Source organism: Bombus terrestris, chromosome 7 (assembly GCF_910591885.1).
Source record: "Bombus terrestris chromosome 7, iyBomTerr1.2, whole genome shotgun sequence".
Lineage (NCBI taxonomy): Eukaryota > Metazoa > Arthropoda > Insecta > Hymenoptera > Apidae > Bombus > Bombus terrestris.
The window spans coordinates 15,596,608-15,619,472 of NC_063275.1; the positions used below are offsets into that span (position 1 = coordinate 15,596,608).

Here is a 22,865-nt window from a genome sequence, read left to right on the forward strand (position 1 = left end):
AATCTATGATGTATGCACATACCATCATATGCGACCCCTTCAGGTTTCAATTGTTGATTGAAATATTCTGTTTTCAAACTGACAATATTTCGTCGATATTACTGCCCCATAACAATTAGAGACAAAACAAGAAGTGAATAAAAACTTGTTACTCTTACGCGATATTGTTATCGTCACGTTGATTAAAATATATCTAAATGAAGTATATGAAGAAGTAAACGTCAGCATTCGAACATAACCTTAGTCTTTGTTATTTAAGTGGAATTGGTATTACTATTCTAATAATTATTTTCTTTTGAGAATTATTTGTTATAAGTACAGCATTCCAAAATGAATGTAAGATTATTAAAAGATCCTGCTACTGTAAGTAGTCGTATATTTGTGGGTCATTTACAAACTGATGATATGACTAAAGTTGAGTTGGAAGAACATTTTTCAAAATATGGAACAGTTGTTGGTTCTTCGATAAACCGAGGTTTTGGCTTTGTTCAATTTGAAGAAGAACAATCTGCTCAAAAAGCTATTCAAAATGAAGATGGAGCAATGTTCAAAGGCAGAAGAATAGGTATTTTCATGAATGATTCTTATTTTGTTTGTTTCCTACTATTCCTATTATTTTCTTTTCGCATTTAATAATGCAATTGTCCACTTATTTCTTTGTTGCTATTTTTATAATAATATATATTAACATATTTCATTGAATATTTCTTTAAATAGATGTTAGGCCAGCAAAAAAGGATAATCAATCCGGTGGAGGTGGTGGAGGAGGAGGAAAACAATTAGGAGGACCTAATAATCAATTTAATTCTGCCAATAATCATTTTAATGCTGGGAATGATCCTTTTAATAGTGGAAATCAGAATTATGGAGGAAATTCAAATTTCAATGCTAACCAAAGCTTTGGTTGTGATTCACAGTTAAGCGATAATCAGAAAGTAAATAATATGCAAATTCGAAGTGGTGGAAATGATCCATTTGGGGATGGAAATCAGAATAGAGATAATGTGAATGACCAATTTGGAAATCAAAATAGAAACAATGGGAATGATCAATTTAGCAATATAATGCAAAATAAAGGGAACAGTAATTTTAATCCAAATAATCAGAACAGAAGTGGTAATGACCAATTTAATCAAAACAGAGGTGGTAATCAATTTGGGCTAGGTGGAAACCAAAATAGGCCTGGTGGAAACCAAAACCGAAATGCAAATAATCAGAATCAAAGTGGTGGTGGAGGTGGCATGAATAGCGGTGGGAGTGGTCGACCAAGAGGTAGTAGAGGTGGAAAAAATCGAAATAAAAATAGAGATAATTCAGGTGGAAATAACTTTAGAGATCGCAGTCCTATTAATAGAGGTAATCGTTTAGATGATAAAGGTGGTAGAGATTGGGAACATAAACAAGGGGATAGATTAAGAGGGAACAATTTTGGCAGAGATTCATTCAATGATAGTAATAACCGTTATGAAGATTTTAAAAATTCTGCTCCTAGAGATATGAATATAAGTTTTAAGTAAGTTAAGAATATTTTTATGTTTCCTTCTTGTACAATAATTGTTTATTAATATCAATATCTTTGTTTAACAGTAATACAAGTACATCAAATGAATACTCAAATGCAACAACTGAGAAAAATGACTGTGAAATTATTGTTGTTAACAAAGCATTAACGTAAGTATAAAAATAATTTAGTTTGCTTTATAATCGTTGAATGCTTTTGTAATTAATTTTTATAAATAGGGAATATGCGGAAAGTATCGAAATGAGGTTGAAAAAAATTGGCTTAACAGTTGATTTGTTATTTCCAAATGAGGATGTACTTCTAAGTAGAGTTTTAGGAAATATTGCCAGTCGGGGATGTTTATATGCAGTCGTAGTTACACCAATAAATCAAGAACATCATTCCCTAACTTTAAACATTCTTCATGGTTTACCCCAGGGTAGGTTTCTTAATAACTTTATTAAAATGTCTAAATCATTATGTTAATAAAATCTCATTTTTCTGTACAGAACATAGAAATATGCTTGTTGAAGATGCTATTAATTTAATATCACGAGATTTTGTTAATTACAAAGCTGGTGGACGATCGGTTCCATTGAATACACCTTTTGCAAACGAACGGCATCCTGATGCCATTCAGGTTCTTTTAAACATGCTGGCTGATAATCATCAGTTAACAGTTTTGCAGTATGATCGTGTTATAAAATATCTTGAAATTAAACGTGAAGAACAAGTACAAGTTGAATTGGGAGATGTAAAAGATTTACCAGCTACGACGACGATAACAGTCAGTGATCCGAAACAAGCAGAATTACAATCTAGGATACTTAATATCCTAAACAGTAATAAAACAACTTCATCTGCACCAACACCTAGTCCAGTACCAGCGCCTACTACAACACCAGTGCCCGTTCCGCCAGCTACTTGGGGAACAGGTAAAATTTGTATAATTTTACTATTTAAGCTTAAACAAAATGTAAATACTATCTTATTATTTTATATCAAATTTCTATTATTATAACATTACTCATAAATTAGCAGAACATACATTTTAAAAGTATAATGGATTTTGAGTTCATAAAGTTAGTTATCAATTATCATTCTAGTGATTTTCTGAAGCAATTAATTAAGAAAAATTCCTTTGGTAAGGTATTGAAAAGATACGCATACTATAAGTGCAATAATATTGTGTTTTACTGCAATATGTACTTCTATTTGTTACAAAAATACTGCTACCGATCTATTCGTTATGTAAAAACAGCAGTATTATAAATAGAAACGATATCGCGTTTTTAACCTGAAGAAACAGACCTATTGCAACTTTTTGCATTTTTAAAAAGGTCGTTATGGGTGTATCTTACGGATTTTAGATCACCTATTTCTTATTTTCTTTTCTGGATTTGTTTGTGTATCTTTCATGAACATATCCAAAAAAAATGTTTAAAATTTAAATCGTGTATATAAATTCTTAATGATGGCGTTTGAAAACTATTCAATGTTGACAAAAAAACGTAAAGTTTGTCTAAGAAATTTTAGACAAATAATTTCAGGTAAAATTTTAATATAAATATTGAGCACGAGTGATCAAAAAACACAAACGAACTTCGTACGCTTTGGGTTTCTGATCAAGTTCTTCGTGCGTGTAGTGCTACTGTGCCGCTTACCATACAATCCAGTGATCAAAGCGAACGAACTTCGAATATATATATTGCTGGTATTACAACTGCTAACTTCATGAGTACATCATATTATGCCAGCAGCATCAACTGCGTCAACAGCATCCACAACTACTACTACTACTACGGGAGTTTCACCGTCACCTCTGCTAAACGATCCGACAGTTCAAAAGGCACTTGACAGTCTGTTGCAAGGCAATTTACTCAAAAGCATCGGCGATCAGCAACCAACTACAACCTCAACACCTCTGTTTGCTGCTTTTTCGAATATCGGCCGATTTTAATTTATTTCAATTTTATTTATCATATAATAAATAATTGGGGGTTTGGATCTCCTTTATTTTTCTGACATTCATACTCTTTCTGATGAATAGTCGCACTTGTTTTAATAACATGGAATTTTTATGACAGCATTTGATAAAAAATTAGAATACTAACAGGATTGCATTCAAAATAATTGTGATATTTGCATCCGAAAAAATGTTAGCATGCTTTTATATGTATTAAAAAAAGTATATTTTAAATATAGAATTCATAATGCTTTGTAAATTCTATAGATGTTATCTGCATAGTTCATAAATACTTGTTTGTATAGTGGTTCAGTCTTTTTACTTTTAGAAAAGAAATATTTTAGTTTACTATATTTCACATAAAGTAAATGATGGAGAAACTAAATATTAAAGAAATTTAATCTTATTTTCTCTCGTGGTAATTATCTTTTCTATTACTATACAACTAGGCTTTGAATACACTTTGAATATATTAACAGGTTTAAAATATGATCGAATATTACATTTTATTGATAATTAAATAGTTTCTTATGATATAGACTATTTCAATATGTAATGTACTGAAGTAGTAATCAACAATTTAACTAGACAATTTATTATCCTTGATATATAGAATTTATTATATTGTAATTTTAATGAATTGCCATGATTATTTCTATTACTTCTACAGTTTTTAATAATGTAAAGTATTCTTTATATGTGAACATAAAGCATTTGATTTTTATAGTGGATTATGTAAGATACACAATATATTAATTTTTCTATTGCGTTATTAGAAATACACATATTGTGATGAAGATTGTTTAATTTTTACTCATTCATCAATTTCATTATCTCTGTTATATTTTTTCCTTCATATTTATGTTATTACACACATTTCTATTAGTTTGAATATTTACACAAATGTATTGTGTATAAGAAGCACATTTTCTTAGGAACTAGGTAAATATCATGTATAACTTCAATAAAATGTTTTTAGGAATATTTCATGTCTTTCATTAATAATGTTGTATGATGTTGATGTCTCTCTTATGGGTCTAAAAACAAGAAAATATATTTATGAAATTGAGTTCCAGTTTTAAGTGTCTAATACATTACATTTTTACATACCCTTGCAGCCCCAAGCAATTAATATGTAATTATTATAAAGCAGTTTAAGCCATGGATTTACAAGCAGCCTTATTAGATTTATAAGCAAGAAATGAGTGTACAAAGTGAAGTATTTAAATAAAGGTGGTTTGCAGGATATAAAGCATAACGTTAAGAACTCACAAGTAAGTGAAGCTACAAATATAAACCAGTATAAGCAAGTTTACTATCTATTTACTTAAATTTACCTAAGTAATAACTCTTCAGGTATTGTTCCGCGTGTACGATTTCTTCACACGGCTGGGATACCTTCTTATATAATATATCAAGGACTGACTTTACTGCATCAATATCATACATATTTTTTACCAGTCTTTGCTTATAAGGTTTTAATCTTTCTACAAGCTCTTTATTTTTTTTAATAGAACCAATATGTTTTTGCAAAATTTCATCGTACGTTGGCCAATCAAATGCACACGCGATACAATCGCATTCAAAGAAATAGTCTTGTATTATTTTTTCTCTTCTTTCAGATTTTGTCATATATGCATATGCAGCACCGTAATTTGTGAATATTTGATCTCCAGGATATATTGGTCTTAGAGCACGAGTAATCATTGTTAGCTCTTCAAAATGACGAAATGTATTTGGTGCGCAAGAATGATTGTACAAACTATGTGTTACATATAATCCTGAACCTGTCTTAATTCCTGGTTCTTGTTGCACCTAAAAATAAATTAATTATTATATAAAAGTGCTTTAAAATAATTTATATATATATATATAAATAATTAAATAATATATAAATAATTTATATATATATATATATATATATATATATATATATATATAAATTATTTTATATATATATATATGTATTATCTTCTAAATAAATTACTGAAAAACAATTTGAAGACATTATAACACAGGCGCGAAACATAAGGCTTCCAGAGAATATGATCTTCGGATAATTGCTAATATCTTTTAATTGGTCCACTTCATATTTATTGCAGAAGAAATTAGTCTGAGTGGCTAGGAGGATAGCTGCAAGAGCTGAGATGCAAGCAAAAGCACTAATTCCAATAAGTGGTCGCGTTGTCATATTGGTAGCGAGACTCAAAGCAGATCGTGCGCTGGTACTGTCCAATATGCCTTCATCTGTAAATCCTGCAGATCTGTTATCTACAAAAGAAAAATATTTCATAAAATCTAGAAATGAACAGTATGTTATGGTTGAATTCTTGTTTTCTCCTACAATTATTTTATTGTCTTATAACTCAAGTTTGTCTTACATTATTTTATTTTAGCTATAAAATATGAATGTTCTTCCTTACCTGGATTAGATTCAGCTAGTTCCATGTCCACTCGCAGTTCATCAAATTTCTTGCCCTTTGATGTTACTACAATGAGAAATCTAATAATTTTGGTAAGCATTCGTATCTTATCTTTATCAACATTAAGTAAGTTTCCTACTAATGCCATAATTGGACATTCTATTTGATGAGCCATTTCCCAAGCTAATTTTCTACACTTTTCTGAACAGTATTGAGCCACAGGGCAGTATGAGCAAGGAATTAAATTATAGCTTCTTGATAAACAGTGATGACAATGTGTATAATACCTGTAAATTATATAAGTTATATATGATAGTAGATATATTAATATAAATAGATTTACCTTTGTGTATAAATAACATAAGCATATGGATTTTCAATAGTAACTACATCTCCTGGTTTAAATTCTTTTGTAGCTACTAAGTGACGTCCATATTTTTCAGAAAAAGAAATGCTGATGCCATCACTAGCAGCAGGAGCCTCTTTACTTGGACCATAAGCTAACTTTAAAGGACCTTCATCAGCTAAGTATCTTAGCCGTTTTTCCATATCATTATCTTTGGATATTCCATTAGAATCATTGATTAAATCTTTCTTTTCATTGATGCTAAAATTTTTACTTGTATCTTCTGAAAGTTTAACCTTTCCATTTCTATATCTTACACCTCCAGGTTCCTCATTTATTTTTTCTGATAAACACATATTCTTAAGTGTTTCTATATCAATATGATCATCCTTTGTAAGTTGTAATCTTTTCTTAATTTCTTCGATAGCCTTGGCTCCCCTTTCTTTCAGATTTTTTCTTTTTTCTTCTGGATATCCAAGACTTAAAGCAGCATCAATATCTATCAAACATTCTTTGAACATTTGTTTTCTGTATAAAGCAGCAGACCGATTGGCATAAGCATATGACATAAGTTCATTATCATTTGCATATGCTAAACTCATTGTATAATATTTTATAGCTTCATTATCATCACCCATTACAAAATGTTGGTTTCCTAAGATTTTTCAAGTATAATAACTGAACAAATTACTTATATTTATTTATAATACATCGATAATATTTACTACCTTCTTCTCTATAGTGGATAGAGTCTTCTTCATTTTTTACTTCAGGAATTAATTCTGGAAATTGAGACTTTACCATGTTTTGTAAAATATGACCAATAAGAGATTCACATTCTTTTTGTAAACCATACCCTGCATGTGATATATTAGTTTGTTTCAAATTTAATACTAATTCCTTTGCTATATCCATATTGCTCTGGAAAAATCTTGTTACATAAAAAATATATATTATAACATTTATAAGTATTTTACAAATTAATTAAAATTATACATAGATAAAAAATAAATTTATTATATAAATTTTTTATGTAAATGTGTATCATATGTTTTATAAAAAAGAAGAATAAAGAGAAACCTGTTTGTTCATATATTACTTGTACACTAGATAAAAAGGTACTGAATGGACTGTGGTGTTAACTATGTACTGGTTGAAGCAAAACTGAGAGGTGAAACTAAAATTACCTCAAGTGAGTTGATAGAGGGAAGCAGAAACTGTATGACTATGTAACCAAGTTTTAAATCATTTGTTAAATTAGACAGATTAGAGATTACTTATATAAAAGTTATAAAGATGCCTAAACCTTTATATTTCGTACATATAATATTTAAATATTCTCTTCATTTTTATCTGTAAAAGGAATTTAAAAATGTGGAACAACTGAATTTTTTAAGTAAGCTAATATGTTATATATTTTGTAATATACATTTCAAGTTTTTTATTTCATCATCCTTGGCTGGTATCATTTAAGTTAATGTCATTACATTTATTAAGTACAATTTGCAAAAATAGTTATGTTTAACATAATTAAAATATTACATATCAACAAGAAAAAACGCAAAAAATCTAAAGTTTACAGTTATTTAAACAATATAGATGTTAGAAATCGTTTTTTTCAGTCATATTGCATGAGCATTTTATAATGAGAACAATTTGGCATCAATCCAGATATGAAGCTGCTAGAGCGTTGAAGTTTAAATACAGTCTTTAATTAGATATACATATATATATACACACGAGATATACATGAGCACTAATATTTATATAAACAATAGTTAATGTTGAATATATCTAATAAAACATAATATTTGGACACTATAGCAATGAATTTAATATCAGAAAGGTAAAAACAACTTTAAGAAACATTAAATGAAAGAATTATGATTAATTTATTAGGAGCTTATCACATAACAACAATTAATCAACATGTATGACATGAAAAATGCATAAATTTATAACATAATATATATTATATCCATTAGAAGACATGAGACCATAATAGTATAAAAAGTTTATTTCACATTATAAAAAAATTATATGGATATTTGACTAGATTAATCCTCCTCTGCTTCTAAATTTATACGGGTACCAAATTTTGCATATAGTTGTGTTTTTAACTCAGTTATAATATTCTTCAAATCGACACATTTGCTTTCCAAATTAAAGATTTCCTTTTTCTTCTTTTCTTTAATCTCATCTAAGTAATTCTAAAATCATGAACAACAGGAAGAATATTAAATATTTTATCATTTTGTATGAAAATAATAGCAATACTTGTCTCCAAGAACACGAAGTGTGCTATTGAGAATTATGTACCTGTGTCTTTTCTAAGTCTTCGTAAATAAAAACTTCACCAATGTAATATGGAATTTTTGCATCTTCATCCAAAAGAACTATTTCATCACAAGCATCTTCTAAGTTCTTTAATTCATTCTACAAAAGACAGTATAGTATATATAAAATTATACATGTCCAAATAAGGTTACAAGAGGTATGAGGTAAGGACTAGCGCTAGATTAGTTAATACCTGTTTAATTTTTAATTCTTCCTTTAAGTCATCCATTTTAGCATTCTGCCTTGCAAATTTATTAATTTTTTGTTGATCTTCGTACGTAATATAAACATCAGAGTCCTATAACGCAAAATAGGTTAGATTTATGTTTAAAATAAAATGTAGGTGATTCTTACGTACTGGTTGGAATCCAGCTTGAACATTTTTTCGTGCTGACATATTTGTTACTTGTATGCTATAACTGTTTAATTCGCCGTCTAATGGCAACCTAAATAACAATTTTGAAACAATAATGTCTAGTAGTCACGACTCACAACATTATTTTATGAAGCTAATATCTTTAAAAGCGACTAATGGTTGTTGGAAATGCATCAATAAGTGTATTCTTTCTAAAGGCGCTTGTGCAATTTATCTAGCTAAGTAACATAGATACATACATCTTTTAACAAATTAAACTATTATTTCTTAACTGCATACAAGATTAACTATTAAGGTTACAAAAATCAATAATAATAAATATGACTAATTTAATTATATGGATTATTTTGTTAATAAATTTTCAAATGTTCTTTTGCATTAAATCTAATTTGCCATTTTTATATTTTCTGTTATTAATTTTAAGTAACATACAATTTATTAATGAATGGAAAAGGTAAGTAGAATGATTATATTATTGTTTAATGTATAAGAATATATAAATATACATACATGACAAAAAAAAAATACAAAGGTCCCACCGAGATTTGAACTCGGATCGCTGGATTCAGAGTCCAGAGTGCTAACCATTACACCATGGGACCTTGTAAATTTTCTTTTGTTATAAACTATTCATGTAGTTATTTAGAATAATTTTAACTTAAATTAAAAATGTTTTTTTTCTTTGTGATAATTTTCGCTGTGTATATTTGCATATGTATATGTACATTTAATCATGAAAAATGGTAATTTATGATTCAATGCATTTATTTATATCGATATTACATATTACATATATATATTTATAAATATATATTATGTATTTTTTGATTTATATAATACAGAAACTTATAACTTTTACAAAAAAATTACTTACATTTTACAAACAATATAAAATATCACTAATAAATACAATGTAGCACTTCCTTTTTATTAGTAGATATAAGATAATAATAGATTTATGAAGTAGTATTAACATTATTTACGTATTTAATTTTTTGATTCTTCGTTGTCATGAATTATTTCTGTCATTAAATGTTTGTCTTCTGTTATATTTGTTTTATCAGGGTTTGTCACTTTCTTTTCCTCGATGGAGGCATTTTCTTCCTTCTGTTTTATAGTATTTGTGGGTTCTTTGATGTTACATATTTCTAGTAAATTATATTTTTTAAATTTATAGTAATTTGGAGCAATAGACATAAGACAGAAACCACGTATCATTTCAACAATTACAGCAAGTTCTGGATTTTTCAAATCTGCTTTATTTCCAGGATTCTTTTTGTTTATTATTTCTGCTAAGTCTTTAATTACTTCATCTCTGTGTATATTATTGTTACTATGGCGACTATAATAAAATTAGATTGATATTTATATTAAAAGTTTAATAAAATTATAAACAATTTGTAGATTAAAAGACCTACTTGAATACAATACTAAATGTTTTTGGTTCCTGTGCAAAATATTTTTCAAACATTACATCTGCTTTAGATTTAATGTCATTCATATTGGCTTTACAGATAACTTCAATTGGAAGTAATCTTAATAAAAATCTTGTGCGTTGCTGTTTCGTGTTATCCAATTCACTAATAATTTTAGTAACTAATTCTAATGGATTTGTCAAAGTACTTTTTATAAAAATTACATTCTTCACACCAGTATCAACTACCTAATAAAAAAATTATAAATATCTAGTCTTTCGAAGACAAATATATCTGATAAATTCACCTGGAATCTTCTGGCATTTATTGTCTTTGAATATTCTGCTTTTAATTCATTAATTTGTTTGTTTAATGCAACTGAAATATCATCTTCGTTATCAATGTTCTTTGTCTCATTCACAGAATCATCTTTCTCAGATTTTTCTTTGGAATTATCATTATCGAAGTCCTTGAAGTTAAAAAAATTTGACAATCTTACATTACTACGTGCGTTTATATTATTGCTGAATTTCACTGTACCTTTGTGGTAACTGGTCCATAAATTTCATCAGCAAATTCATTAAGTAATTTATACGCATCGCGTATACATTCTTTTTCAGAAAAATTGCATGTGCATAAGAAACCTTTTATACCTGGTTCCAAATTGAATTGTTTACGTCTTTTTTGGTTATAATTATGATTATGAAAGTAACTCTCTTTCTTTCGCTTTTGGACGTACATCGTTATTAGAAACTCCTGTATTATGGATTTTACTTTATTTATTTAGAAGATAAAAAGATTTCCTGAAAAATATATTTTTATTTTGTATAATAGATAATAAAAACAAGCATGTGGTACTATTTACTAATATTTCCTGTGGAGAGCTGTGCAAATCTAATAAATTAAATGTAAAATTTTTAGTATTAGATTCTATGTATATTATTAGGTCATCCCATAAGTTCGTGCCGACTTTTGTGTATACATTTCATGTGTCGATTTATAAACATACGGCGATAAGGGACCGATGCACTTGAAAAATGGGAAGAAGTTGTACAACGAGAGAGGGATTACATTTTTTTATGAAACTGAAAGGTATGTAAACAATCTTAACATACATAACCGCTCGAAAAACGGAACGAACTTATGGGATGACCTAATAAATACTTACGCTTTTATATAATAAAATATTTTCACATTAATTAATCAAAATATGAAACTAATTATACTTTTTAAATGATTTAGTTTATTGGTATGTTTGTAATTACATACAGATATACTCAACTTATTCGTATATCATTCGATCTAAGAGCCCTCTTACTGTACCTATATGTCATTTCCAATTATTTTCCAACACTAATTTCTATGTAATTTGTACATAGTATGTATAAATATAATCGTAAACTAAATTTACAATAGCATCAATTATATAATATAATTTTCTATTTTTCTATATAAGTATTAATAATATGTGCAATTGTAGAAATATGTAAAAATATATAAAAAGTATATAAAAAAACAAAAATACGTATTATGCTAAAATGTGTAAAGTATATTACTATATAGTTAGCTAGTTCAGTTATAAATTTCGGCACCTTAATACCAGAATTATGTTAGGCGATACGCTTCATTGTAATGACATAACAATAATAATAGAATATATTACAATTTAAAGGTGTTTCATTTTAACATTTCGGCGAACTGTATGACAAAAATCTTTGTGTTTATATCATAAGATTTTTTTGTTAAAAAGTTAAAAAAAAGTGAATTGATCGATTCTTTATCTGATGTGAATTAAGTCTTTATGATCTTTTGTGTTTATGTTGATTGTAATAATTCTTTCAAAGAAATTCTTATATCTATATAATTTTCATTGTTTTTATAATATTTATATTAAAGAAGAATTAAATAATATAAAAGAAAGTTATTACCGTTTCTTTTATTTTCATTTGCAGATTTTTGGATTGTTCTGTAACAATAGCTTTGCTAACTGCATCATTGCATGTTTCGACAACAAGATTTGATGTTATTGAATTGGTTATAACATTATGATTTATAATACTTTTATTTTTATTTTGAATAGATCTTGTTGATATTTTATGGCATTTTATTAAGGTTTTATAAACTTTTACTATTTATTTCCTGAAAAGCTTTTTCTTCCATAAACTTTCTATTTCTGAATGTAAAATTTAATTTTTTTTGTTATTAACATAATTTCGATACTATTTTAATACTATTTTAATACTATTAAATACTATTTTATCTCAAAATTTTATTCTAATATAAGTGTCTGTTTAAACTTTCATCTGAAAGTAGCTCTATGTAAGATGTAGATCCATGTTTATCAACTTCTTTCATTATCTCTAGCAAATTTTGTAATAAAAAGGCAGGAAGTTTCACAGTTGGCACAAATTTCATATTATCTAGAAAAAGATTTGAAAACCTTACATTACACATTACTTATACATTATTCATATCATTAAAGTTATTGTACTATATGTTGAAACAAGAGATAATATGTGTTTTTAAGTCACTTATAATTTTACCACTTTCAGTCTTAGTTTAAGTTGGCTATCTAGTATTGACAATAAACTGAATGTGTATTTGTTTTTATTTTATTCTGTTCATTATTTTTTACTTTCATATAAATACATTGCGCATCATGTGGTCTAATCAGAGCTATAAAATCCCAAGAGTAAACTCTCAATGATATTGAGTCTCTGCTGCTAAATAAAATTATGAAGCAAATAATATGAATCTTTTACTACCTTTAAGTATAAAATTTAACATATTTTCTTTTAACATCTACTATCATGACAATTTCTTCAGATTTATTTCATTGTGGTTTCTTATCTTTTGGTTCTTGAGTATCAGCTATAATTTAAATATAATAATTTATCATACATATGAATGTTTTAATTTACATGAAAATACATATTTAATTCAGTACAATTCCTTTTTTTTTTTTTTTTTGCAATATCTGTATCAAAATTGTCATTGCATTCAATACCTTTCCTAGTAGTGTTACTGGGAATATATAATTTATTGTACTTATAGGTATGGGAGTATTTAATTCTTTATATATATAGTGTCAAAGTATTTTATTTATTTTTTTCTTTCTGTTTTTCTTGCAAATTCTCAGTTTATTGAGACCCTACTATTTTATTCTTTTCAAGTTCTAAAAGTAATCTAAACTCGTAATTACATTCACTTATTAATTTTATGATTTTAAATAACTTCTTCTGATTACATTAATAAACAAAAATATTACATAACAAAATTTCAACAAGTATTTCATTTATTAATGCATTCAACTACTAAACAAAATTTTTTATTTTTGGTAAATAAATTGTTGAATCATTTATATAAATATACGAGTTCATCGCAACGAGGTTATAATTCATATTGCCTCCAATTTCTTTTAAAACTTTTATATACTTGTTCGTGAACTAAATTAAATTCTTCATTAGGATCAGGAAATTCAGAATCTATAATTAGGAATATTTTATTTTGGAATATTTACAATTACAAATATATAATAATTAGCAATATTGTAATTATTATATATTGATAGTTTTAAATTTAATCTTTGCTATACATCCTGTGGAATCTGTTATATTTTCCCGCGTATTTTTCGGCGGCAATTTTAAATCGTAACACATAAGCAAATAAAGAATTACGATTTCACAGTACATAAAGATAAGTGATACCAATACATATTTAATCATATTATTATTTTTTTATCATTATATATTATTATCATTATTATTTTTTGACTCTATGGCTTTCCCATCATACTTTGCTGCTCTTCTTAATGCTTTTTCTTTGATTTCTGTTAGCTTGCATTTTTCTATCAATATATAATTCAGTGTTGTTATATCTAAACCTAAGATCCATTTCACATATCTTCTTTGTATTCTATGCAGCCTTTCTTCCATGTTCGAGCCCCATATCTCTGCTTCAAACAGCGCCACGCTCTCTACCAGTGCTCCAAACAGCGCCACGCTCTCTACCAGTGCTCCAAACATTTTCATTTTCCTCTTGTAGTCCTGTTTGAAAATTTTTTCTCCCACGCTCCATGTTTTCTTCATTGTTGTTGTTGCTCTCTTTTATCTGTCTTGTATGTGTTTCTCACCACTGCCGTTTTTCTGTACTATGTACCCTAGGTATCATATCTCGTCTACTTCCTCTAATTCTCTCTCTCCCCATTTCCATTTTTTTTGTCTCCTCTTGTTCTTTCTTTTTTCGGAAACTACTATCTTGGTCTTTTCCGTGCTCTGATCCAATTCGGTTTCTTTTAAAAATTTTTCGAATCTCCTTAGCATTTCCTTTAGCTCCTCCTCTCTATCCGCCTATAGCACAATATCGTCTGCATATGGCAATGACCATACCTTCCTTTCTCCTACCACTATGCCCCTCTTTTTCATATAAAAACATATAGATTAATTTAAACACTATAATAAAAAACTATTTCAACTCAAATTTTACGTAACGCATTTCAAGAATTTGCCGAGTAATGTCGTCAAGTGTATGTGTTCTGCATTCAGAATAACGAATTGTTTCAGAGACAGTGCTTTGAATAACAAAGACCATATCTGGTATGTAGAATGAATTTAGCTAGACATCAGAGTAACGTCGGAACCTTTTATAAATTATAATATACTTTAATTATATTGACATAAATTAGAAAAGTGCAGCATTTACATTTAAATATAAAAGTAATTTTATTTTAATATTAAATATTACTTTTCTCAAAAAAAAATATATATATATATATAGGAAATATCTGATAAAAATTTTTGCGAGATTTGTGATTAGAAATAACATTATTACTATGTAATATCTTCAATACATTGTATGTATATTTTTACTTTTAGCAGATATATTTAACTTTGACAAGTGTATTTTCGGCATCAGGCAAATCACACGTCAGTCTGTGGCGTGGCGTCACGAGAATAGCATCGTGGGGTTAATTCTCGTCTCGTTCAGAAATAATATCTACCGACGTAGTACGTACTGTTAATGTTACGAATCTGTATATGACTACAAATATTTATTTGTAAATATTTTGAGTGTTCCAACATTCAGACCCCAATGAACTTAGGTAATGTAGTTTTGTTAATAACATTGTGTTAACTTACCTTTAAGGGAGAAGTATTAATATTGTTATAAGTTTTGGAGCAAACTTGTGTAAACAAATAAGTGAACGAATAAGTGTTACGACAAAGAATTGAGCAATTTGGTTATGAAAGGTTATGAACATCAACTGAAACGTCGTTTCATTCCCTGAAAGCAACCCTTGCAATTAAGACAATCAGCCACTGTGAATCCGGTTTCTTTAAAATTGCGATCAATACTGTTCTGTTTGAGTTCTCCTAAGTGGAGCAAGAGAGCGATACCGCTCTTCGATTATGTTTGTGTATATGTATATATAACTGAAATGTCATGTGCTTCTTTGTAAAGCGAGAATTGAACTGATAATAGTAATACAGACGACAAATATTGATAGTAAATTGAGAAATGTTCAAAAATTTGTAGTTTAATGATGAATTAATAGCGTAGAAATTTTTGAAGCAACTTTATTTATGAATCACAAAATGACATGCTCAAATTTGACGATTAAATATTTACCAATTATTTTGCTACATTAGCCGATTATTTTTAAAGATATTAATTCAACTATTGTACTTCGTCATAGTTAGCGTATTATCTGCTTTCATAAATACAGTTTTATAAAATACTAAGTTATAGGTATAGTCTATTGTTTATCGTTTTTCTTCCCATCACTGGGAACTTTTTATTAATCTGCGGTAGTTTTGTGTGACGTCGGTTTGTCGGTTTAGATAACAACACGTATACTCACGTTTATACTGTAATAATGTCCTCGGTGATTTTGTAATTTCTTATTTCTGTTTTATTGTGAAGACGTTTACTCGACACATTCATTAAGAAAAATCTTTTCTTTTGTTACATTTCGTTAAGTCTTATATCTCTCTTTGTTAATTTAGTCTTTTCAGATAATATCTTTCGTAATAAATTTCTGTCTTTTGAATGTTAAGATTATACTCTGAATTTAATTATCTATAAGATTTATAACATAGATTTTTTTCTATACCATTAGGTACGTGACTACACGACCTATCGCATATGAGTTAGATAACATGAGTTTGAATTACGTAGAATCACATATAGATCAGTTATATCGAGTTTAGTTACTTGTAACGAAAAGCAAGTGAACGTACACCGGAGGAATGAAGTATGCAGACCTCTTCACCAAAACAAACCATCGGCTGCATCGGAAAATGTACTTCTGGACTAAGTATCAATGAATTAGATCAGATTACAGATAATATACATAAAACTCTGACCCATCCACGTGGAAGGGAGATTTTTAAAAAATTTTTGGAACAACGTGGTCTCAAGGACAACCTCGAGTGTTTGGCATTGTACGAAACATGTATGCAGATTATCACAGAAGAGACAAACTCTTCGTAAGTAATCATTTTCTTGCCAAAAATAATAATAATTGAGTTTTAAGAAATACATATTACTTTTGAAGACTCTCCTTTAAATCATTTTCTTGAGAAAATTATCTTTTAAGTGGTAGCCATTTTTGAAATGTTAGGTTTGGAAGAGAAACGCTTTTACCAGTCGATAAAACAGTTAACTGACAAGTAAATAATGAATTTCCAGGTACTCGAAAAAGGAAACAACATTGGAGTCGTTAATCAATAGGGTTATGCAAGTGAAAGAAATGGTTGAAGATTTGGACGGTGTACCGCAAATAGACATGGCACTTCTAGAACGTTTCAATGAAACGTTAAATAGCGATTCGAGGACTTCTTTACTCAACATATTAACAGATACCAGAGATCGGTGTCGCGATCATTTGAGGCACGTTCATGCAAGTTTCAAACAATATGCGTCGGAACCGTGTCCTATAATTAAATAATTAATGAACATATCTTTTTCTTTGTATCTTCGTGCCTTTAAAATTTCATTCGTTCAGATGCAGAAAGTTATTCTCCATTTTCTTTAAATGTGTAAAAATTAGCACGTGAAACATGTTTCACGCAACAATCTATATATGTGATGACGAATGTCGTATATTTTCTGTATACTTTTACTCATTGAAATTGCGATATCGTTATACTGTAATTATTTAAATTATGTAATTTAATAAAAAAAGAAGCAAAAATTAAAACTCGATGATTTATATTTTTGATAATTTAAATGTTATCCCAAATATAACAACAAGTGTAGCAACATTCAAATGCTTCTTCATTCATGTCGCTATTCAATTAATTGATATTTGTTAGATATGTTAATTATGAAATGTATCAAGAACATAAGGAAGATTCTCGTGTGCAGACAATGATTGTAAAAATAAATAATATACGCAATACCATAAAATCTTTGGAGGAAAGTCTCGTGATTACCCGGAGCTTAGAAGCGGAGCGATGGCTACGATACTCAAATTTAAAAGCAGAAAAGAAAATAATGATGGACGATCTCAGAAAAGCAAATAAACGCAATAAAAATATGCTCAGTACGTGGGAATGTGTAAACCGCGAGGAACAATAACGTTATTTACATTATGTTTGTAGATTTATTTCGACAGAGTGTTACTGACATTCGTCTTGGAAGCGATATTACGTTGCCAGATTCTTTGAAAAAGGAAGTACAAAGATCTTGGCATCAAAAGTAGCATTATTTATTATTTACATTATAACACACATTAATAAACGTTTACAAAAATTGATGTTAAAATATTTACTAGGTACGATGCTTTATTAACGCGCAACGAGCAATTAAAACGAGAACTTAATTCCCGAAATTTGCTTCTTAAAGAAAAAACGCAGGAGGTACATAGTTTTGTATGTTTTAACATATTTATGTTAATTTTATCGTTAAAATTGATCGATTCTAGATCAGTAGTCTCCAACAAAAATTATTAACACTTGGCGATAGACTCGTTGAACGGAACGAATCCGTGGAAAGTATTTGTAAAAAATACTTGACTTTAAAAAGACGAAAAGATGAACAAGAAATTTTGTTACGTGGTTCTATCGAAACGTTACAGGTAGAAATATTTGAAGAAGCAAACATTACATAGAAAATATTCAATAAACAGTTTGAAAACTGAAAATAATTATGTATTAGGATACATTGAGGAAATCAAACGACGGGGCTTTCAAAAATGATTCTGAAATATCCTCGATACTCGGTAAAGATGCGTTATCAGCTCGAGAAATTCGACGTAGTGATGGGCTAGCTTACGAAAATTCTTTTTTAAGAGTTCTTCTGCAGAAAGCGAAACGCAGTTACAAAACTAGCGGAAATAGCAGCGCTATTTCTTTTGATTAAACCGTTTAGTCGATTTTCCCGAAATTGTATGCTCTGTTAATTTTTTTCACGAGATATTTTACGTGCAAACTTTTCGAAGATAAGATCCGTAAAACCATACAGTTGCAGAGTTCGAGCGGGTTAAGAAGAAGATCGTAGGTGGAAACACGAGGGTCACTGTTTAAGAACATCGGAATTATGCAACTTTAAAGGTAATAACCGGATGAAAGAGACACATTAAATTAAGTTAGCGACGATCGATGACAAGTGCTTCACTATAAAAGCAACAACTTTGTTCAGACTAGTCTTACTTGGTGCTGATCAGCACTGAGAGAACTCAGGGTTATCTGATTGTTATTAGTCTTCGTGTAAGTTGATCCTTTTTAAGCGATTAATAAATCTTCGATACTTTAATTTGTTGACCTCTAAATCGTTTTTATAGGTGTAACGAATCAGTGCGATAAAAAATATAACGACAAAACATAGAATCTGAACAAGATTTCGCATTTTCGAAGCAGAAGGATTCAACAAGTGTAAAATTGATAAAACATCATGACGAAAATATACGAAGCATTCTTCATGCTCTACACCTTTCTTTTCTCTCCGCTAATTATTTTACTATTAATATGCTCGTACTTTTATCGTCGAATCGTAGAGATCGTTCTAAGGATACAATTGAAGGATAACTTCGCTGGTCTTCTTGATGGGACGGATTGCGTTTGGGCTATAGAACAATCATCGGCACTTTCTGTGAACAACATCCTTATGATCTTAGAAAAAGATGCTCGACATTCGAACGCCAACTTTTTGGAGAGTTTTCGAGATTTGGCAAAAAATCGTATAGTGTGCTCGTCTTTCGAGAAGTTGCTGTACAAGAGAAAGAGAAAATTCGGCTACTATTTCTGGGAGAGGAGCGAAGAGATCGATCTGAAAGGACGGATCAGATGGTTGGAATATGAGCGTGGGAACTGCGACGGATCCTGTGACAATATTTATAACGGTCACTTGAAAAGGGTTTTGTCGAACGTTTGCAATCAGCCTTTACCGGAGAATCATACAGCATCCTGGGAGATTTTAATCGGAAAATGTTGTCCCAGATCGAGTCATCATTATCTTCGACGAACGGAGGAACGTTTGACGAGCAAAATCAAGGTTCCTATTTTGTTTCGTGTCCATCATTCCTTAGGCGATGGTATGGCTCTCCTCAAATTCTTTAGGGACATTATTATCGACAAAGAACCGGTCCCAGAAACGTTCTTGCAGTTGGAGCATACGAGTTTTAGAATGAAGAGCGAGAAAACGAAGAAGTCAAATGCGACAGTACCTGTGACGAATCCTGTGAATCCTTGCTTGAACATCGACAACAGCTTAAACAGCACTACATTTCAAAAGGATGTTATGTCGGCTACCATGCCGTTCATCTATTTGGTGGTGTTTCAACATGTTGTTAAATTATTAAAGAAAAGGTTCAACGAGGGACTAGAATACCTGCGAAATGTTACTTTGGAAGAATTGAGACAGGAAACCAGACTATTTCTAATGGGAGAACGAGATAAATTAAATACTTTTTTCTCGGAAATTGTTTGGAAAAAGGTACAGAATTATTTAAAAATGACGAAGATTATCATAGATGCTCCTGGTTGCTTGATTCAACAAGCTTTTCGTAGCATGGACAAAAGGTTTGTTTATCCGTTCATTAACTTTTCTTTCCAAGCACGTTAAAAATATTATATAATGTTTTATCGTAGCGCACTCCATGGAGCAGAATTATCAGGTGAAAAATTGATCTCTTATTGGCTCGAGGATGATTTCAAGAATGCCTGCAATCAGAGACTCTTTACAAAGATTCAGAACATAAGAAGCATTACAGGCGCAAGATTTGGAGACGTACTATTAGCTGCTCTATCCGTTAGTTTACACAAGTACTTTCTTCGGGTAAGTGGATACGTATTCTGTACCTGTATTTGAATTTTCTTCGCGAATAGTTGTTTCCACGTTAATTTAAATTTTACAGATGAACGAACCGGTTCCAACGAAATTAAGCGTTGTCCTACCGATGAAAATCGAGGAATGGAGCGAGAACCTTCCGTTGCAAAATAATTTCTCAGTTGGCATATTGCCGCTTTGTATTTCGCAGATAAACGGCAAACAGCTTGCGGATCCACGTGAAAATTCTCAACTTTTAGAACGCCTTGATGCTATTAAGAGAGCAAATGATTCGCTCAGAAAGAGTCCTGATTACAAAGTGAATTTTTTGGTGATGAAGTATCTCACAGCTGTGTTGCCTGATAAATTTTTACGACCGATTTTTAGGAGTTACAGCACGATGGTGTTTAGCAATTTAGTTGGTCCTCAGGAAGTAAAATTAATGGGCTATCCTTTGAAAAATATCGTTTTTTGTATACCAAACAGGTTACAAGTTGTTTTAGTAAAAAAACCATATCTCAAAGATTGGAAGTACCACAGTTTTCAGAGTTATTGCTTTCAGGAGTTACACGGGGATTGGATGTTCGTTGTTAACTTATCGGGGTTATTTGCACTTATCCTTGATCGCTGATAAAGCTTTGGTGCAAAATGAAAAGGCTCTTACAAGAATCTTGGAGAACACTGTAAATGAAATTGATAATCTTTACGACAGGCTAACATTATCATTTTTTTCGAAAAAACTTCATAGGAGTATATCAACACCCACAAAGAAAGGTAGGTCGATCGAGAAGTACTTAATAAGAAAGTATTGACATAATTTTTTATACTTTCAGCAATCGGTGTGTTGTAAAATCGTGGAAGGCATTTGTATCTCTTATTTTTTTGTATTCATTATTCACATTTTTTCATAAAATTTTATTTTATAATACACCGGAAATGTTTTACCATTGTATTTTATCATACAAAATCGTTGTAAATAATTGACTTTTATGCTGATTGCGAGACTCGATGAATTGCGTATTCTGATTTGTATTTTTATTATATATAATAAAAAATATATTTTCTTAAACATATACGTAAATGCTCTATTTTAAATGCTTTCTGAAATATTTTGTAAACATTATATGTAGAATGAAATATATTATTAATTAATAAGATCATACAATTTTTTAGGTCGTAAAAAATAATGCGTATACAATACATAAAATAAATGGTAAATTCGAAGTTTCATATCTATATCTCTACAAAGATATTTAAAGAAATCATGAAACTTTTCAATTATCGATCTATTGTTCATACCATTTCTTCTTAAATATTATCTTTCCAAAAACGAAGAAGAAAGTCAGCTCTCATCGATTCGTTTTCAAAAATAAATAAGGCCAGAAAACAATGTCAAAAAGGGTATTAAAAAAGGAGAAACTAGTTCGTCGACGATTCGTAATTTTTGGTGGTGCGTGTACTATCGAGCTTGTTTTGATACGATGAGTCAAAATATACTTCGCTTTGTGTTGACCTCTCTTTTCTTTTTTACTGTATTCGCTATTGCAATCAGACGAAATGTCCACATCATCTGAAGTCGTCTCGATGTATTTTCGATATTTTAATGACCTGTTGATAATCATATGTAATTATCGTGACAGTCATTATACTCTGAGTTTCAAGTAGATAATTTTAAATATATCATTTTAACCATTTCTTTTTTCTGATTTCTTCTGGGGACGAACTCTTTAAATCGCTGTTATCTTCCTGTTGATTTGTGGAAACTGGATTGTGTTCGCTGCACGATTTGCAAGGGCAGTTCAGTTTCAAACTTCGTAGAATTGTTAAAACGCGAGGGTCGTCGATGCTACTAATAATAGCCGGGGATTCGTCGGCCGATGTTAATCCACGATCCTCCGCTTCTTCATCTGCCTCTAACGTCGAAGTTTCTTCTTTGTTCCAATCTGCTCTAGATAAAATGAATGTTTTTGAGTCGATTAATATTTCCCCTTTGATATAGACTTTAAAAATTATCGCGTGTACTTGTATCCTTTTGTAATTCGTTGAAACGAACCACATCTTGTTTATGAGTACTTTGTTCTTCTTTACTGGATGATCTTTTTTTCATACTTTTTTCCGAGATATCGATGCTTTAAATTTATGTTTAATTATTATAATGAATGTTCATTGATAACAGAATGTAATTATCTTTTATCTTATTATTTAACTAACTTGTCAGTAGGAGAGTTTGTC

The 22,865-nt window shown here is 29.5% G+C and overlaps 8 protein-coding genes, 1 long non-coding RNA gene and 1 other non-coding gene across 19 annotated transcripts; 4 read left to right on the plus strand and 6 right to left on the minus strand.

Annotated features, from left to right (window-relative positions):
* Positions 1-21: 21 nt before the first annotated feature.
* LOC100643044 (probable serine/threonine-protein kinase roco9) lies at positions 22-5,982 on the plus strand. 3 transcript variants are annotated; one of them, XR_002307873.2, is made up of 7 exons: positions 22-565; positions 718-1,513; positions 1,588-1,671; positions 1,741-1,940; positions 2,011-2,436; positions 5,570-5,778; positions 5,864-5,982. XR_002307873.2 is itself a non-coding variant. In XM_012310415.3 (6 exons), exons 1-6 carry the CDS (start codon positions 331-333, stop codon positions 3,459-3,461), a joined length of 1,944 nt encoding a protein of 647 aa, XP_012165805.1. In that variant the 5' UTR covers positions 22-330; the 3' UTR covers positions 3,462-4,536. The 3 variants fall into 3 exon arrangements, 2 of the variants coding, with proteins under 2 accessions (XP_012165805.1, XP_003396713.1); XM_012310415.3 differs by lacking the exons at positions 5,570-5,778; positions 5,864-5,982 and adding an exon at positions 3,259-4,536; XM_003396665.4 differs by lacking the exons at positions 5,570-5,778; positions 5,864-5,982 and adding an exon at positions 3,262-4,536 and having other exon boundaries at positions 24-565.
* Positions 4,289-7,957, minus strand: LOC100643163 (SET and MYND domain-containing protein 4). 4 transcript variants are annotated; one of them, XR_002307874.2, is made up of 7 exons: positions 7,317-7,957; positions 6,965-7,167; positions 6,234-6,891; positions 5,891-6,177; positions 5,455-5,738; positions 4,578-5,282; positions 4,289-4,504 (listed from the first exon to the last, which is right to left on the minus strand). XR_002307874.2 is itself a non-coding variant. In XM_012310414.3 (7 exons), the coding sequence occupies exons 2-7, from the start codon at positions 7,149-7,151 to the stop codon at positions 4,497-4,499; spliced, it is 1,902 nt and encodes a 633-aa protein (XP_012165804.1). In that variant the 5' UTR covers positions 7,152-7,167; positions 7,317-7,957; the 3' UTR covers positions 4,289-4,496. The 4 variants fall into 4 exon arrangements, 3 of the variants coding, with proteins under 3 accessions (XP_012165804.1, XP_048263045.1, XP_012165803.1); XM_012310414.3 differs by having other exon boundaries at positions 4,805-5,282; XM_048407088.1 differs by having other exon boundaries at positions 4,289-5,282; positions 7,336-7,957.
* Positions 7,958-8,109: 152 nt separating this feature from the next.
* On the minus strand, positions 8,110-9,112 carry LOC100643766 (prefoldin subunit 4). Its single transcript, XM_003396671.4, has 4 exons — positions 8,932-9,112; positions 8,767-8,871; positions 8,556-8,672; positions 8,110-8,446 (listed from the first exon to the last, which is right to left on the minus strand). Exons 1-4 carry the CDS (start codon positions 8,968-8,970, stop codon positions 8,294-8,296), a joined length of 414 nt encoding a protein of 137 aa, XP_003396719.1. The 5' UTR covers positions 8,971-9,112; the 3' UTR covers positions 8,110-8,293.
* A 367-nt stretch (positions 9,113-9,479) lies between these two features.
* Positions 9,480-9,551, minus strand: TRNAQ-CUG. The gene has a single exon. It is a non-coding gene; the product is annotated as a tRNA-Gln (tRNA).
* Positions 9,552-9,856: 305 nt separating this feature from the next.
* LOC100643651 (THUMP domain-containing protein 1 homolog) lies at positions 9,857-11,792 on the minus strand. 4 transcript variants are annotated; one of them, XM_012310419.3, is made up of 5 exons: positions 11,647-11,792; positions 10,905-11,167; positions 10,672-10,833; positions 10,368-10,612; positions 9,857-10,291 (listed from the first exon to the last, which is right to left on the minus strand). In XM_012310419.3, exons 2-5 carry the CDS (start codon positions 11,103-11,105, stop codon positions 9,937-9,939), a joined length of 963 nt encoding a protein of 320 aa, XP_012165809.1. In that variant the 5' UTR covers positions 11,106-11,167; positions 11,647-11,792; the 3' UTR covers positions 9,857-9,936. The 4 variants fall into 4 exon arrangements, with proteins under 4 accessions (XP_012165809.1, XP_012165807.1, XP_003396718.1 ...); XM_012310417.3 differs by having other exon boundaries at positions 11,634-11,786; XM_003396670.4 differs by having other exon boundaries at positions 11,533-11,786.
* Positions 11,793-13,445: 1,653 nt separating this feature from the next.
* LOC110119414 lies at positions 13,446-15,839 on the minus strand. Its single transcript, XR_007224565.1, has 2 exons — positions 15,503-15,839; positions 13,446-14,779 (listed from the first exon to the last, which is right to left on the minus strand). It is a non-coding gene; the product is annotated as an uncharacterized LOC110119414 (long non-coding RNA).
* On the plus strand, positions 14,773-17,565 carry LOC100644019. Of its 2 annotated transcripts, none has more exons than XM_012310420.3 (4): positions 14,773-14,959; positions 15,239-15,465; positions 16,483-16,852; positions 17,055-17,565. In XM_012310420.3, exons 3-4 carry the CDS (start codon positions 16,620-16,622, stop codon positions 17,311-17,313), a joined length of 492 nt encoding a protein of 163 aa, XP_012165810.1. In that variant the 5' UTR covers positions 14,773-14,959; positions 15,239-15,465; positions 16,483-16,619; the 3' UTR covers positions 17,314-17,565. The 2 variants fall into 2 exon arrangements, with proteins under 2 accessions (XP_012165810.1, XP_012165811.1); XM_012310421.3 differs by having other exon boundaries at positions 15,239-15,370.
* Positions 17,566-17,696: 131 nt separating this feature from the next.
* On the plus strand, positions 17,697-18,937 carry LOC105665929. Its single transcript, XM_048407118.1, has 5 exons — positions 17,697-17,910; positions 17,969-18,065; positions 18,142-18,226; positions 18,292-18,444; positions 18,525-18,937. The coding sequence occupies exons 1-5, from the start codon at positions 17,697-17,699 to the stop codon at positions 18,726-18,728; spliced, it is 753 nt and encodes a 250-aa protein (XP_048263075.1). The 3' UTR covers positions 18,729-18,937.
* Positions 18,938-18,941: 4 nt separating this feature from the next.
* On the plus strand, positions 18,942-21,706 carry LOC100644257. The gene is made up of 6 exons (XM_003396675.4): positions 18,942-19,075; positions 19,150-20,386; positions 20,456-20,642; positions 20,722-21,119; positions 21,196-21,407; positions 21,467-21,706. Exons 2-6 carry the CDS (start codon positions 19,260-19,262, stop codon positions 21,481-21,483), a joined length of 1,941 nt encoding a protein of 646 aa, XP_003396723.2. The 5' UTR covers positions 18,942-19,075; positions 19,150-19,259; the 3' UTR covers positions 21,484-21,706.
* Positions 21,707-21,831: 125 nt separating this feature from the next.
* LOC125385383 lies at positions 21,832-22,728 on the minus strand. The gene is made up of 2 exons (XM_048407115.1): positions 22,324-22,728; positions 21,832-22,241 (listed from the first exon to the last, which is right to left on the minus strand). The coding sequence occupies exons 1-2, from the start codon at positions 22,689-22,691 to the stop codon at positions 21,983-21,985; spliced, it is 627 nt and encodes a 208-aa protein (XP_048263072.1). The 5' UTR covers positions 22,692-22,728; the 3' UTR covers positions 21,832-21,982.
* Between the last annotated feature and the right edge of the window lie 137 nt (positions 22,729-22,865).

Coding starts and splice junctions, on each gene's coding strand:
- LOC100643044 (XM_012310415.3), top strand. CDS start 331: ATGAATGTAAGATTATTAAAAGATCCTGCTACTGTAAGTAGTCGTATA. Junction 566..717: donor GTTCAAAGGCAGAAGAATAG/GTATTTTCATGA, acceptor TTCTTTAAATAG/ATGTTAGGCCAGCAAAAAAG. Junction 2,437..3,258: donor GCCAGCTACTTGGGGAACAG/GTAAAATTTGTA, acceptor ATATTATGCCAG/CAGCATCAACTGCGTCAACA.
- LOC100643163 (XM_048407088.1), bottom strand. CDS start 7,151: ATGGATATAGCAAAGGAATTAGTATTAAATTTGAAACAAACTAATATA. Junction 6,178..6,233: donor TATGTTATTTATACACAAAG/GTAAATCTATTT, acceptor TATAATTTACAG/GTATTATACACATTGTCATC. Junction 5,283..5,454: donor TGTCTTCAAATTGTTTTTCA/GTAATTTATTTA, acceptor ATTTATTTTTAG/GTGCAACAAGAACCAGGAAT.
- LOC100643766 (XM_003396671.4), bottom strand. CDS start 8,970: ATGTCAGCACGAAAAAATGTTCAAGCTGGATTCCAACCA. Junction 8,872..8,931: donor TTCAAGCTGGATTCCAACCA/GTACGTAAGAAT, acceptor TTTGCGTTATAG/GACTCTGATGTTTATATTAC. Junction 8,447..8,555: donor AAGACTTAGAAAAGACACAG/GTACATAATTCT, acceptor TCATGATTTTAG/AATTACTTAGATGAGATTAA.
- LOC100643651 (XM_012310419.3), bottom strand. CDS start 11,105: ATGTACGTCCAAAAGCGAAAGAAAGAGAGTTACTTTCATAATCATAAT. Junction 10,613..10,671: donor TAAATGCCAGAAGATTCCAG/GTGAATTTATCA, acceptor TTTTTTTATTAG/GTAGTTGATACTGGTGTGAA. Junction 10,292..10,367: donor ACATTTAGTATTGTATTCAA/GTAGGTCTTTTA, acceptor ATTTTATTATAG/TCGCCATAGTAACAATAATA.
- LOC100644019 (XM_012310420.3), top strand. CDS start 16,620: ATGCAGACCTCTTCACCAAAACAAACCATCGGCTGCATCGGAAAATGT. Junction 16,853..17,054: donor ACAGAAGAGACAAACTCTTC/GTAAGTAATCAT, acceptor ATGAATTTCCAG/GTACTCGAAAAAGGAAACAA.
- LOC105665929 (XM_048407118.1), top strand. CDS start 17,697: ATGTATCAAGAACATAAGGAAGATTCTCGTGTGCAGACAATGATTGTA. Junction 18,227..18,291: donor TTAAAGAAAAAACGCAGGAG/GTACATAGTTTT, acceptor GATCGATTCTAG/ATCAGTAGTCTCCAACAAAA. Junction 18,445..18,524: donor GTTCTATCGAAACGTTACAG/GTAGAAATATTT, acceptor ATTATGTATTAG/GATACATTGAGGAAATCAAA.
- LOC100644257 (XM_003396675.4), top strand. CDS start 19,260: ATGACGAAAATATACGAAGCATTCTTCATGCTCTACACCTTTCTTTTC. Junction 20,643..20,721: donor TACACAAGTACTTTCTTCGG/GTAAGTGGATAC, acceptor TAAATTTTACAG/ATGAACGAACCGGTTCCAAC. Junction 21,120..21,195: donor GTTTTTTGTATACCAAACAG/GTTACAAGTTGT, acceptor TATTGCTTTCAG/GAGTTACACGGGGATTGGAT.
- LOC125385383 (XM_048407115.1), bottom strand. CDS start 22,691: ATGTGGTTCGTTTCAACGAATTACAAAAGGATACAAGTACACGCGATA. Junction 22,242..22,323: donor GAAATCAGAAAAAAGAAATG/GTTAAAATGATA, acceptor GATTATCAACAG/GTCATTAAAATATCGAAAAT.